Source organism: Trichoplax adhaerens, genomic scaffold (genome assembly GCF_000150275.1).
Source record: "Trichoplax adhaerens TRIADscaffold_5 genomic scaffold, whole genome shotgun sequence".
NCBI lineage: Eukaryota > Metazoa > Placozoa > Uniplacotomia > Trichoplacea > Trichoplacidae > Trichoplax > Trichoplax adhaerens.
The window spans coordinates 8,503,188-8,518,067 of NW_002060947.1; the positions used below are offsets into that span (position 1 = coordinate 8,503,188).

The following is a 14,880-nucleotide window of genomic DNA, read 5'->3' on the forward strand; positions in this document are numbered from 1 at the left end:
GATAGGGTTTAACGTAGGAAGACGTTCAAGACTTACTAGAAAATCACAATCTAATTTATTGTCGACGAACTCGCCGTTTATATAGGTTTCGGACCTAAAACCGGCTTAGCTATAAAAGCCACCTCGTCTATTAGAAATTAACCAATTTAATATCCTAAAGAGATTCTATCTGTACAGATTAGATACAGTCTAATCCTACTAAGTTTACTGTAACAGTATTAAAATAATCAATGCTTATTAATAGTTTAACAGATGCATATACAGCTATCCTATTAAAACGTTTCCTCTAAACTTAGGAATTGTACTTTGAACCTTAACAACTTGGAAGTGATAGATATAATCCAGTTTAGCTGGTTGTCAACTACTGTTTTAGCCTATGTAATCCTAAATTAAGAATATCACTGTTAGCGACTAAAATTACAATTAAGGAGACCGCGAAATATATATAGAACGTAACTTAGAAATAAAGTATACATCACGAAGATTACTTTCGTGACAAAGATACACCCACCTAATGTGTTATTTAATTTGTTTTCAAGCCTATTATAACTCTAATAAATCTCAGAAAACGATCTAAGATTTGATTTAAGTTTATGATATACTTTGGATGCAACTTATAAGAATAAGACTGTTTTAATATGCTCTGAATGAATCTTGTGTTACCCTAGTGATGAATTAGACCAGATTTGCTACATATTCGATTTAATTGATAAATCTAATTTTAGCATGAATTCCTAATTAGCACTCCTTATTCCATTAAATTAACAGATTGATCATACAAAATAAATTAAAAAAACACGTTAATGTCGCAGAATAGTGATAATTTACTCCATTTCTATTCTATTTGAAGTCTATCCAGCAATAACTACAATACTAGATACTGGTACTGAATTATTCATCATTTGCATATTGATTTTTTGCCTATGGTACTACTAATTCATACGCGAATTCAATAATCACTTAGTTGGTTAACTTGAGAACCGTTTATAATATCCATAACGATAGACTACTTATGACTTCGGACACTGCTGCTAGATAATTTGTTCCAGCATCCTAGTCGATTGCTATATCTACAATAATGTTGTTTTGATCGCATACCCAATCTACATGATCAACAATCAATGTTAATAGTACCGGTAGTTTAACTGAGGCAAATAAAGTGATACTAATCATTCAGAATTTGAATTCTATTCCAAAAGCAAAGAAGTGTTTTGTTCTATCTTCATGTTAGGAATGCAATGGAATATAAATTATAACCATGCTTAGTAGTAATAACATTCATCTTTCATCAATAACCAACAATAATCCGTTGCCATGTTAGTTGTATTTTCTTTGTGTAATATTCTTTTCAACAGTTTTGTTAGCATAAATTTCAATGCATTGACAAGTTACGTCACGAGCGTTGTTTTGCACCCTGTTGATTCTGTTTAATTATTTCAAGCGTTGATTTATTATAAAAAGCATTAAACTTAGAAAGGGAATGGGATAAAAAAATTAAATAGTCAAATCCTTGTTATTTCATCATATACATCAACAGTTAGTGACACTGCTAATGACTACCTGAGTGCTTTTCCAAATAATCGTTGATGAACCTTTGCAGATTAGATACACTTCGTAAATCTACTTCGATGGATGATTCAGTGAAAAATTTCTTATGCTAAAGTTATCTAGCCGATTCTAATCAACACCATGTTACCTTTTGTAAGAATATTTGCTATCGAATTAAGCCAAACTGAAGAAGTTTATTATCCTGGCCAAGCTATACAAGGGACTGTTATTCTGGTATTAAAGAAAGATATTCAAATTTATCGCATTAAAGTTCGCTTATTTGGAAGAGCTAAATCCAGAATACAACATTATGATCGTCGTCAGGATAAATGGAAAACTTATACAGAAGAAGAAGTTTTCGTCGATGATGCTAAATCCGTATTTGGCCAAGGTTTTTTAATGATGATTTATTCATAGATAATTAGATTCATCGGTAGACATGATATTATTAAGCATTTTCCTGCTTGAAATTTCTTTAAGCCGGTAGTCTTCTTAATTTTTATTTTCTTTAAAATGATTTAGTATAAGTTATTTAATTAGGCTTACTCTACTGTAATTTTCGGATACTTAGCAATTTTAATAGTTAAAATAGGTTAGTTTGCTGTAGGCATAAGATAGTAGACAAATTTTTTCTCTATCATTAACAAAATTGACTATTGTCCTAGCGTTGCTATACAAGGATCGGAATTAGAAGTAGTATAAACCAAATATATGAGCAACAAAGTTATTAACAGGTTATAATCATATGAAGGGCTTCAACATATCAGATTTGATTGGATGATATATGATTATTATCATTGATTTTTGAAATTATGAATAACATAATCTCTATAGCAGCATCTTACATACATGGCAATAATGCCATGAAATCTTTTCTGTAAAAGTTTTTTTTTCCAGTAACAATATATCCAGTTTGTGAATTTCGTGGCTTGCGAATTAGGAGTCGGTAGTGAAATGTGTTGAATTAATTCTGATTTACCTTAATTAATTTCTGAGAAGTAGTGTTAACATGAGACTTAAATGTACACTTTTGCTCTAAATAATTCATTTCGTGAAAGAAATGACGCAGCAATATAGCCCTTTTACTTAGCTAAGAATAGAGTTTTATTACATGCTTTCAATCTTTATGAGTGCTGGTTTATTATTTGAATCATTTAACTGAAGATTTTTTACAAATTTTCTACACAAACTTAGAATCAGCTAAGAAGGAAGAATCAGGAAATACTTTAGAAAAAGGAAGACACGATTTTCAATTTCATTTTAATTTACCCAATGCCAAACTGCCTTCGTCATATGAAGGTAGTAAAGGCAATAATATTCGCTATTTTATTGAAGCTTGGATCGAAATGAAGGAAGAAAATAGCAATCCAATCGTTACGAAAACATTTACTGTGTTAGAATATATTGACTGCAACTTAGTGGATCGAAGAGTAAGTAAGCTTAAATTATTATTCAGCTATCCTTTGAATTTCCTCAGTTCAAAATCGTAAACAGGTCAATATTTATTCTGCCCAATATCCTGTTTGGATAGTCGATTCAAAACATGATAGTATCGTAAATAACATTAATTTAAAGTACAGATCACTTTAGGTTACAGATTAAATATGATAGTTATTTAAGTGGTACATTAAAAATCTAGTTTTATAGACACTGACCTTGTTTTGACTGAGATTTTCCTAAGGCTGTTGTCAATTAATTGTATCTTAGACAACATTCTTTCCCAATTATTTTTTGCAAATAGTGTTAAGCTTCCGTCATCGTCTGTAGAAAAATAATTTATTTTAATCTTTAGAACTTTTAATTAATCACTATTAGAAAATATGCAATTAATTATTAAGTTAGCTTATTACAGTATTATTCTATAACATGAAATCAGTACTGTATAGTCGAGTTACTAATCGTGAGAGAAAATTAAGTTTATAGCTTTTGTCTCTTTATTTCTATCGCATCTAATGTAAAATGAAACAGGATTGATTTAGGCTTCATATTAATAGCAATAGTTAAGACTATCCCTTTTGGGATTAAAAATGTACCTTACATTAATTGTATCAAAGCTTAAAAAAATATTAGGAAAATCAATGTAACAATTAATAAGCAATACTTTGAAACTTTGTAATAACTCGTAATTATCTAGTACAAAATTCCACATGAAAACCTAGATAAATTTATAGCTGGCAAATACTTGTGTAAAGTTAAGTAACTAAACCATTACGCAAAGATAGAAAAGAAAATAATATTCCGCCTTTAAGAGTTCGAAGCTTAGCAATCTCTTAAATGGAGTGAATTTATGATTCAGTTTTAGTTAGTTGAAAGCATATAACTAGGTTCAGTAAATTAGTACCTTTCTTTATATCATTGCTCTAAACTTTACGATATTCTTGTCATATCGATGGTAGTAATTAGAAATAAACTACTAAATTATGAAATAAGGAAACAGTAACACTCATAAAAGCTGTAGAGCAGTTTGTATGCAGGTCAGAAATTTGGACTTTAGTTGCTTAATCCCATTTTTACGCTTACTATACAATTTAGACTCCTTATGCTGTAATGGAGGCAGAAAAATATTTTTGCTGTTTCCTTTGCCGCCATGGACCTCTTCGAATTTTAGCATCGCTCGATCGCAAAGCGTATTGTCCAGGCGAAAATATTCATCTTCGAGAAATCCAAATCGAAAATAATTCCAATGTGGCTGTTGATGCTGTCAAAATGAAATTAGTTCAGAGTGTCCTATATAAAGCTAGAGGTAACTTTATAAGATGATTTAGTATCGACCATAGTTGGGCGTGTGTTTGTGTGAACACAGCAATACGGTAATTCAGACTTTTTTAATTAAAATGGCAGCGATAACTTTATAATAGCTATGTCTTATGTTTGATATCTTTTACTAGGTCGACGTAGTAAAGGAGAAAAGATTTATGCTAATAAAAAAACGACACTTCCTTTATCAAAGGATACGGCTACCTTAAAGAATGAAACTTTAACTATTCCAGCACTACCGCCAACTATTACATCGCGCCCAATTTCAATCAGTTACTTTGTTAAGGTAAGGCATTAGTAGAATTTTTACTGCAGTAATTATTTCCGGCTAATCATAGTACCAACTTCTAACTGATTCTTAAGCAGAGCTGTAATAATAGACCAAACATTTATTCATATGTAGTAATAGCTGCTATATTTTTATATTATTGTTTTACTCGTTAGATACTCCTACAGCAGTTTGTAAATTAAATCTATTTTTATACAGCTGAACCTTATTTATTTCAACTAATAACACAACATGCCATCTTGATACGAAACTTCACTAGCAATATTTATGGCAATGATTTAGGCTATGTTATTTCATACAGTAAAGTCATGTGCATCCATACTAAGAGTTACAGAATGATTATTACAAATTAATATTGAAGATTAAGCACTCATTTAATTTTACCCAACAATTGTAATTAATTCTTTTTACATTAGTGTATATATATCAGTAATTATTGTTATTGATTAATAAAAGCTATCTTTGCAATTTTTCACCTATTCTATGAAAATAGGTCTATTTAGATATTCCACGAGCATTTGATCTACATTTAACATTTCCAATTGAAATTGCTACCATTCCTATTCAACGTACAAGAAGCATAGTCCATTCACTACTACTAGATCCAAATGCTATTAATAACGCTTTGTTATCGTCATCACTAGCATTAAAAGAATCAGAAATGGAGGAAAATGATGCTGATGAAAATGTTATTACAACACAACCTAAGCCAGTCTTAGGGCCTATAGCAAAATTTAAAACGAATGATTCTATTGCCTCAGCATTATCCTGTTAGTATGAAATAGCTGATGGTATCAAGGGAATTAAAATCATTGTATAATTAATGTCTTGAATAGACTTGAAATTTAAAATCATTGTTGAGATACTGATCTTGTCTATTTCATATTGCAGCTCATCCTCTCATTGCAGTTACTCCTTGTGGTGCTACACTTAATTATCAGCCTTGTGTGGATAGAAATCTCTTTATAAAAGATAATTTACAGGATAACTTACAATCTGAAGATACTACAAGCATCATTAGCATGGATGATCGATTCATTCCACAATATACATATGTTAAACCAATTAAGCTGGATAATGATTAGAGAATGAGTGTACAGTTATTTATTAATCAAGGCCTATATTATAATAACTTGATCTTACATCTAAACTCTAAAATTCGATAAATTTGAATATTTACTCATTACTGCCAGAGATCTCTCATTTGATATTAATTTAAAAGTATATTTTATACTGATGCCACGTAGCGTTAAATTGCGCGTATATTAGAAGTAATAACCTAATTTATTTGATAAGATTTATGAGTTATTACTAGCACAACTATAGATTATTAAGCGTTTAAATTGTCATTAAAAGGCATTAAAGGCGGTAACTGAGTTGGCCTTTTTTACGTAACTGATTCATCGGATTAAATCATTAGATGCCACATACACATTACTGTTTATGTAATGGATGACTTGGAAATAGGATAGGATAGTGTGCGGTATTATGTCCATATGGCACCTTGTAATTGTATTTATTGTCAATGTAATATGTCGCATAGTTTTGACAGTTAAACTTTGCTAATAATGACGTTGCTTATAAGTAAATCTAATGAAAGAAGATTGCTGTTATATGCCAAGCCAGCATATATAAATAATTACTGATATGATTTAGATAGTTAATCAGAGTATTAGAATAAATCTGGACAAGTTCACACCTGGTTAGTTTAATTACCTGTGCCAGATATACGATAACATTCTAAAATAGGCCAAAGCACCTATGATAACTATTTAATCTTGAAAAGGAAGCCTATGCTGTGAATTTGCTTAAAATATAGGATCACTCTTATTTAATACTAAATTATATTCTCACAAATTAACTCTATGACAACGGGAAAAAAGCAAAAGCCTACGAGTAATCTAATAACTTAAACGCTCTTTACTAAAAGCAAAGCATACATACAGTAAAGTACACTACAGTCTGAACTTTTATTGGTACGAACCCATTTATAACACTTTCTTACTAGAACTGCTTCCATTTATATATGAACCATCTAACTTGTAAATAAACACAATACAATCTAATTATTATACCTTTCTAGGGAAAATATCTCGGCCTTTAATGTTCTTAACAATTCTCAATAGCTTTTCCGTTAATAAATATTTTAACTCATTATTCATACATAGCTTCAATTTATGCGTGATTGCACTTGGGTTAACTATGATTAACAAGAAATTAAATCATCTTACTACCGCCTACACACATTTAATGGATTGCATAGAATAAAGAGTGTTAGTGGGCTTTGGTTGATGATAAAACGGTAAAGCATAGATACGCTCCTATACCTAGCACTGAGTGTTACCAATAACTATGCTCTCTGATTGTGGCTGATGGAAATTGTTAATACTCTAACCGCTACTGACATAATTCACAGATAGCCGTAGTTTGAGCTGCTGTTCTATATATAATGAAATATAGTCAGCGCAATTAAATGCGACACTGTACAATTGACTATACAACTAACACAGAAATAAAGCTATACTTAAAATCATCACCCTGAAAGCCGGTAATTATGTTTTGTTAAGTCAATTTCACAATCGACGTCAAAAGGAAGTTCATAGCTAGGGTTTCTTAGAAATCATGATGGTTAATATAACAGGATTGACATAGTAGTTGATAAACATGATTAAGAATACAAGAATGGACGAGTGATAAAAAATAAATGTATCAGCATTTGATATTATAACATTACTAAGAAATTTCGCGAATGTAAACATCCAACTGAGTACCTCAGTAAGGGCTAAAATTCCAGCTATAACGCGCAGTCGAACCTGAGCTTTTTTGCCATATTTTATCATGCTATTATCTTTAGGGCTTACTTTTAGTCTTCGTTGTTGAAGGTGCCCAATAAAGATTACATACAAGAGTATAGCGAATAAACAACAAGCAGTTTCAACGATAAATCCAAAAATTACAAAAATCTAAGTTATAGTATCTTCTGGATTTGAATTCCAACAAATATTCGTAAAATTAGAGAAATCATGTGGATCATAAGATTGAGGGGATCGAATGATGCTAACGACCGCAAGTAATGCTACAAGGAGCCTAGTGGAGATAGTAAGGAAACTGCATCGCTTTTTGGTTAAATGACATCGATATTTATCTTTCATGGTCTTCGTGTATCAATCAATTGCCATAAACAGCGTGTTAAATGCTGGCAAAGCTGTGGCAATGGAAGCAAAAGATCGAGCCGATAAATATGTAGGATCATGATTGAGGAATTGGTTACGTTGTGGCGTGTTCCCTTTTAGTAACAGCTAAATAGCTGATCATTCATTATACGGGCCATAGTATTGATCAGCGCTAGCAACAATAAGGAGGTATGTACAGCCAAGTAAATCTACTTGAGCCAGATTAACACTAAAATTTTATGAGCCCTATTAAACCCATAAAAGACTCGGTTGTTAAAAGATCTATTTTGAATGGATATAAATATGGCATACGAACGTAATTGAAATTATCCCAATCAATCCAAATAGCCATCATAAAACAACTGCTACTATATTGCCTTGAAATATTCCCATACCAATTACTTCTTATGTTATTTGGATCAATCTTTGCGTAGCTAGTGATTGAAACAATTCACTATGTTTGAGTAAATTTATCAGTCAAGTTGGTAAAGATTCGCATGTGCAGTAAATGTAGTCACGCAGAAACCTTTACTAGTGTGAATATCTAGAAGTTAAATTTGCTAAAGTATGTTAAAAACTTGTAATTGAATAGGATTAGCTACTATTTTGGAAATTTATGGTCTTGGATGTCATTAAATCCGTTTTTAAACCGTGGCACGTGATATAATGATAGTTCTTTTAGATAAAAGGTAAGAAATAAATATTTTAGGCTATCTTGTCATTGGAGTTACAAAAGATAATTCATCACCGTACGAGGCCCCTTCAAAAAGTAATAGGACTGGTTCAATATCTTGAAAATAATTTATTTATTCATCACATTTAATGTTACAACCTTCAAAGTAATCACCTACGGCTTTATCGCACTTACTCATAACTTCAGTGGTTCCTACTGTAAGTAACTCATTGTAATTACCTTTTATAAATGCAGTATGATCAAAGGCATAGCAGTAAAATAATTTATTAAGAAGATGCATTAGAGATAGTATAATTTTGCAGGCTTGTCACGGTACTAACCACTTTGAAGAGTAAATGACTAAATTTAGTGTTTAACATTTATATTTGGAGATAACTAATAATGACTTACAGTAAGAACTACGGTAGTTATTATTTTGTAACAGTAAATTATGCTGTATTGTAGTAAGAGTTCTCGTAAGGCTACGGGTATTAATTGATTATAGTGTTATATCTTGTAACGCTTGTGATGAATATCCTAAAGATATTCAATTATAGAGGATACCATAAATAATTAATTATGCGTGTGGACATACTGCAGTCTAATAGTCTAGTCCGTAACATAATTATCTAGAATCGTTCAGTATATGTCCCAAATTATTAATAATGTCTGCATTAATTTAGTTATCTGATATGAGTTAAATTTCAAGAACTCTTATGACTCATACATGATAGAAGCTGCCGAAGAGTTTATTTAAGCTCATCAGATAGTTGAATAAAAGAAGAATGATATAGTTGTTTTAGCGTAGAAGCAAAGGCATCTGAATTCTTGTGAGGTAGTTAAGGGATACTGAATCCCGGAGACTATAGTAATTTAGAGATTTTTTTTTACGTTATCTTTGTCACGAAGCTGGTTTGTGACAAGAAATTACTCAGTAATGTCTCCAAAAATCTTAAATTTATAACAATTGTAGCCTAAAGTGTGTCAGAGTCTAGGATTTTCAGCGAGATAAATACAATTCTAAAAGCTGTTGTTTAATTCGGATAGACGAGATTGTTTATTCTAATGTTATAATAAAGTCTTTTTGCTATTTATATTTAGTTCAAGTGTTACAAATTCTATTAAATGAATTTAATTTATCATCTTTCAGTTCTAGATATCCAATTGGCTTAAAGATAAATGATTTCGTGACACTACTGACACTGATTGTGAATTTTTATAATAAGAAGTTGAATTGATGGTGCTTCAATTTTGAATATCTTCAAGTTCATAAAGCTTCAATGTGAAGTTCCTGTTTATTTGTATAATATCTTTATCTTTTGAATTTAATTATGAGAGTACAACGACTTTAACAACAATTTCTTATTGAGCCAAATCTAGTAATGATTGAAGACCCAGGATACACTGTATTTCGTACATAAATTTCAAAACCAGAATGACCATTCTATTTTATTCATAAAAATGGTGTTACTCATAGCAAGATTAATAGCTAAATTTTGACAATAACTATATGCTAAACCATTACGGAAGTAATTATTTTTAATTTAGCTAAGCGTAAATGAAGGATATTTGTACGCATAGGAAAAGCTGTAGTTTATCTGATATTTTTACTTAACTTATCGCAACGTATTTTGGTACATATATTTGAAGGATAAATCCGATAATTGCTGGAAATTAAAATTTTTAACAATGGGACGACATTGGCCCTTAATTGTTTGACAATGTATTTATATTTCTGTATCGATTCTAGGATTTTGGCACATTACCGGTATATATTATTATGTTAATTCTTTACAGTAATTTAAGAACAACAACAGCCCTATTTGCAATACGAATTTTTATCGTTTATTGAAGAAAATTGAATCCAATTCTGAATCAATGTTTATTATAACTGCTGGCTTATCTTAAGAGGTAACGTGAACTACTAAATTAAATTTTTTACTTTCATTGATAAAAATTATTTATCCACTAATAAGAAAGTATAAGAGTGCCTGCTAGCATCATTTTCTACACTGAATACTGCTATTTACGACAAAGAATAAATACAGAAACACTTTTTTTAAATTTGTGGATCAATTGCAATAATAAGAAAAATAAAATTTTAAATATCGTCTGAGTAGGGCTTCATAATCCTATAAAAAACTTTTACGTCGTTTGTCTCTGCATCAAATTCTATAGTTTAGCTTCCTAAAATATCTCCTAAAATTGTGAATATGGTAGCCAAATAGTGTTAAAGATTATCGAACTTTTAAAAGGTTCTGACTAATTTACCAAGCATTCGCTAGAATTACCATCTATCTGCAGTTGTTATTAAAATATCATTAATTTATGCATATTTCTATCCAGGTTCAAGTAAGTAATCCCATTTTTCTAGCTTATGAATTAAACTGGACTGATTAGACCTCCAATAAATCATCATAATGCGTAGTAAGTTTACGAGCACTTCCACAAGTTATTCTTTATTGAATTACTAGCTTAATACACGAAGTCCTAGTAACGAAAACAGAATCAAACTATCAAGTAAATTAATAATTGATTCATTGACAAGAAAAGTTCTAGTAAATTTTACTATCTATAAAAGGCTCTAATAGCGCAGAACAAAGTTCAATCTATAGCCCAATAGATATTACCGCCTGTACATTTTATTCGTACTAAAAGACGGCCGAAGCTTTAAATATTTATTAATACTAAATTTGATCAATTATTTGTTACGGTGAATAGAATATCATCCTGTTAAGTTTACTACATGAGTAATTACTTACATCTAATCTGATTTTGATAATGAATAAATAAATAAATTAAATTTAGAGTATTAGTTTGTTACCATAGATCTTTCAAAAGAGAAATAAAGGTCATCAAAATCGATGATTTTGCATTTCTCATGAAATATATTTTGAAAACTCAAAATTTTAATTTTTTAGGAATTGATCAATTTAAAGGAAAAATTTTTAGGTGACAATATTATATTATGACCGGTCTGTGGGCTACAAATTATTGCTATATCGTAGTTTGTAATAATAAAAATGCACAACCAATACTGTTTATTATTAGCAGCATAATTATTATATTTTGACCGTAGGCTAGGTAATTTTCCTCATTTACTTCGTGTTAGTATTTTAAGGTGAATATTGAAATATCAACGCACAATTATATAAACGATTTATACTTGCATTTAAATTGTCATTATGAAAAGTGCTGTAAATAACTTACGTTACTATTTATTTAATGCTAGCTTTCAATAACTAGAGCAAATTTTAACTCTTCCCGATAATAGAAACATGTAACTCACAGGATTCACACAACAGTTGACAAATATCAATAAAAAGGACAAAACAGAAAAATAATAACCGAATTCAGAGGTCATTATTGGCCAGCGTAGAAACTTGGCTATAAACGAAATTAAAAGTGGTAACCAACTGACTAAATTTGTTATTGCCAGAATACCTGTTACTAATGTAAGACGTGTTTCAATTCGATTTTGAATGGCAGTAATATTAGCGCAAAAACGAATAACCCTATGCCTAGTGCGACGAATATACTCAATAATCATAACATAAAGGGCCATGGTGCAAATGTAACTCATAATAATCATAAAAAAAGCCAGAAATGCAAATATCTGAAATATAGGGTCATCTAAATCGGTAAAATAACACAGATTAATGATTGTTTTAAAGTTATGTGGATTATGAACTTGATTTGAACGTATGCTGCTAGCAAAAGCCACAAATATTGAAATCAGCCATGCTAATATTGTTAGGAATGCAATACGCCATTTGGCTAAATTATAACATTTAGGTGTATGAGACTTAACGATATTGCTATATCTATCAATTAATATAAATAATGTCATATAAGCTGGTAAGTGGGTCGCAATATTAGCTAAAAATCGAGCCAGTGAACAAAAGGGTGTATTTATCCAAATATTAGTAGCATTATGGCACTTATTAGCAAAAACACAGCTAAAAATGGAGGAATGGTGAAAAGCATAATAGCGATCTGCACTTGCGATAATTAGCAGGTATATAGCACCAAATAAATCCGCTATAGCCAAATTTATAATGAGGATTGTGTGGACTTTGCTATATTTGGTTTTCCTAGCACGTTTTAAAAGAAAATTTTGGAGTGAAATACCGATTACCATAATATTCGCAAAAACTCCAACAGTGCCAAAAATCCACGATACCAAAATAGCAGAGAGATTACCTCGAAGTAATCCTATGGCTTCTTCTATCATTTTTAAGTCAAAAATTAATTTTACGAAAATATTATAAACGAAGCTACCTAAAATGTAAAGCTTTCTTATCCGCTTTTGGATTTAGTTGGTATAATAAGATATGCGTATGTTTTGGCGTTGGTACGAGCTGTATATCAAATTTTATGCATTAGTAATTTTCATTATCGTAATGAAGTGACGTCAAGGATAGTCGATGATTGATATAAACTAAGTTTGCTATCGATTTAATGACAATACTTCAAATCAAGTTATAGAGTAGAAACGAAAGGACTATGAAAGTAATATTATTTTGTACTCATAGGTAATATCAGTCGTTGACCTTCCTGGTACAAAGAAAAGCTTACGTCAATCGTTGATAAAGGGTTAGAAGCTGATTATTTTTGAATGCATTAAGCATATGGAATCGCTTATTATAATAAACAAAGCTTGCAATTCTTAAAAGCTCCTTTGTGAATTTAGATTGAAGTATATACTATCATAAAATTTAATTCATTATTCAAGGGTTTTATATGTAGTGTTCACAGTTTTTTATTTTGATCCTTGTAGGGTGATACTGCTGTTAACAGAGGTTAATCTGTTGTATATTTATTTTGCTTGGCTAAGATCAGAAGAAAAACCTGAAAGACATCATTTAGCTCAAGGCAGTATGTTTCGCTAGCTACAAGTAAATATTTAATATTTAGCTATTTGCCGACATATTTTTATTGTATAGTATCACTATAGCTTTGCTTAATTAAATTTAAAATTTTTTCGTAGATTAACTCTACCCTAGCCATTGCTTGTCGAATTTACATTTGAAGTAAGGTAACTTCGCCTGCTAATTTGTTAACTGATTTCTTGGACAGCTTTATATCGAAATCATTATTTATCTAGAAATTCGACGGGGAATAACCTTCTAAAATTATTGTTTAATCTTCCAAATGTAATGAAATCAAAAGTGTAGAGATCAAGCTACAAAACTTTAATAAACTTTGATTCTACTTTCGTTGCACACCAGTCGACTTACTGAAACTTTGACACCAAATAAAATTAGGGGAAATAATCGATCAACAATTTATTCCAAAAAAAATGGAGAGAAGCATAAGCCGAACAACCTTACAAATACTTAACTTTAAGTATTAATAAAATAAGTGACAGACTGTAAAACTGTCAACAACCAAACAACCTTTCAAAAAGAAGAACGTTTAAACTTACGACAATTCGACCCCGAAGGTCTTATGTAATGTAGCTTAGTATTGTGATTGTAGACTGTTAGCCATGTGTAGTATAATGTACGGTAGATATTTATCCTAAGAGATATTTGGTAGCTGTAACTATATGTAATGAAATGAAAAGTGTAGAGATCAAGCTACAAAACTTTAACAAACTTTGATTCTACTTTCGTTGAACTCCGGTCGACTTAACGCTAATACTTTGACACCAAATAAAATTTGGGGAAATAACCGAACAACAATTTATTTCAAAACAAAAATGGAGAGAAGTATAAACCGAACAATCTTACAAATACTTAGCTTTAAGTATTATTAAAATAAATGACAGACTTAAAAACTGTCAACGACCAAACAACCTTTCAAAAAGAAGAACGTTTTAACTTACGACAATTCGACCCCGAAGGCCTTTAAATTCAACAAGTTCTTCAAATAAAATCTTCTTCTACTCTCTCTCTAAATTTTCTAATTGCACTATCATTTATAGGCTTCGTAGAGCCGTCAGAGGTATTTAAAACTAAACATTTGCTAACCAATCGCTCTTAAGATCCGTTTTAGAAAACTACTTTGCACCATTTAAGAAAACAAAAATCATTCAAGGTTCAGACAGAATTTACCCTACGATTCCCTTACAAAACACTATAAAAGTAACAAGCTAACCATAAAAATACATCAAACTTCATTTCTAACATAATTTCTATCGTTAATACACTATAAAAGTCTAAAAATCAACCTTTAAACATCAAGATTTAGTCATAAAAACAACATTCTAACTACCTAACAATCAACACAACCTCTGCCAATTTCCATCTTATTTTCTATTTTCCTCACTAAATCTCCTAATGTGACTTCAAGTCACGTCATAAAATTCCAAAGTTTCAAATTCATAACAAAAAGTCCAAATCTCAAAAATTAACTCTTACGATATTTTTCATGAACAAAAATCCAAAAATAAAACAGAAAAATTTAATTCAGACATAAATTAAAATAACCCACCG

General features: G+C 30.4%; 2 protein-coding genes across 2 annotated transcripts; one reads left to right on the top strand and one right to left on the bottom strand.

Moving 5' to 3' along the window:
• Positions 1-1,689: 1,689 nt before the first annotated feature.
• On the top strand, positions 1,690-5,369 carry TRIADDRAFT_57019 (uncharacterized protein; the record flags this gene model as incomplete). The annotated part of the gene is made up of 5 exons (XM_002112674.1): positions 1,690-1,939; positions 2,743-2,978; positions 4,081-4,291; positions 4,437-4,591; positions 5,088-5,369. The coding sequence occupies 5 exons, from the start codon at positions 1,690-1,692 to the stop codon at positions 5,367-5,369; spliced, it is 1,134 nt and encodes a 377-aa protein (XP_002112710.1).
• Positions 5,370-10,910: 5,541 nt separating this feature from the next.
• Positions 10,911-12,674, bottom strand: TRIADDRAFT_57020 (uncharacterized protein; the record flags this gene model as incomplete). The annotated part of the gene is made up of 2 exons (XM_002113111.1): positions 10,911-10,930; positions 11,885-12,674. 2 exons carry the CDS (start codon positions 12,672-12,674, stop codon positions 10,911-10,913), a joined length of 810 nt encoding a protein of 269 aa, XP_002113147.1.
• Positions 12,675-14,880: the final 2,206 nt, after the last annotated feature.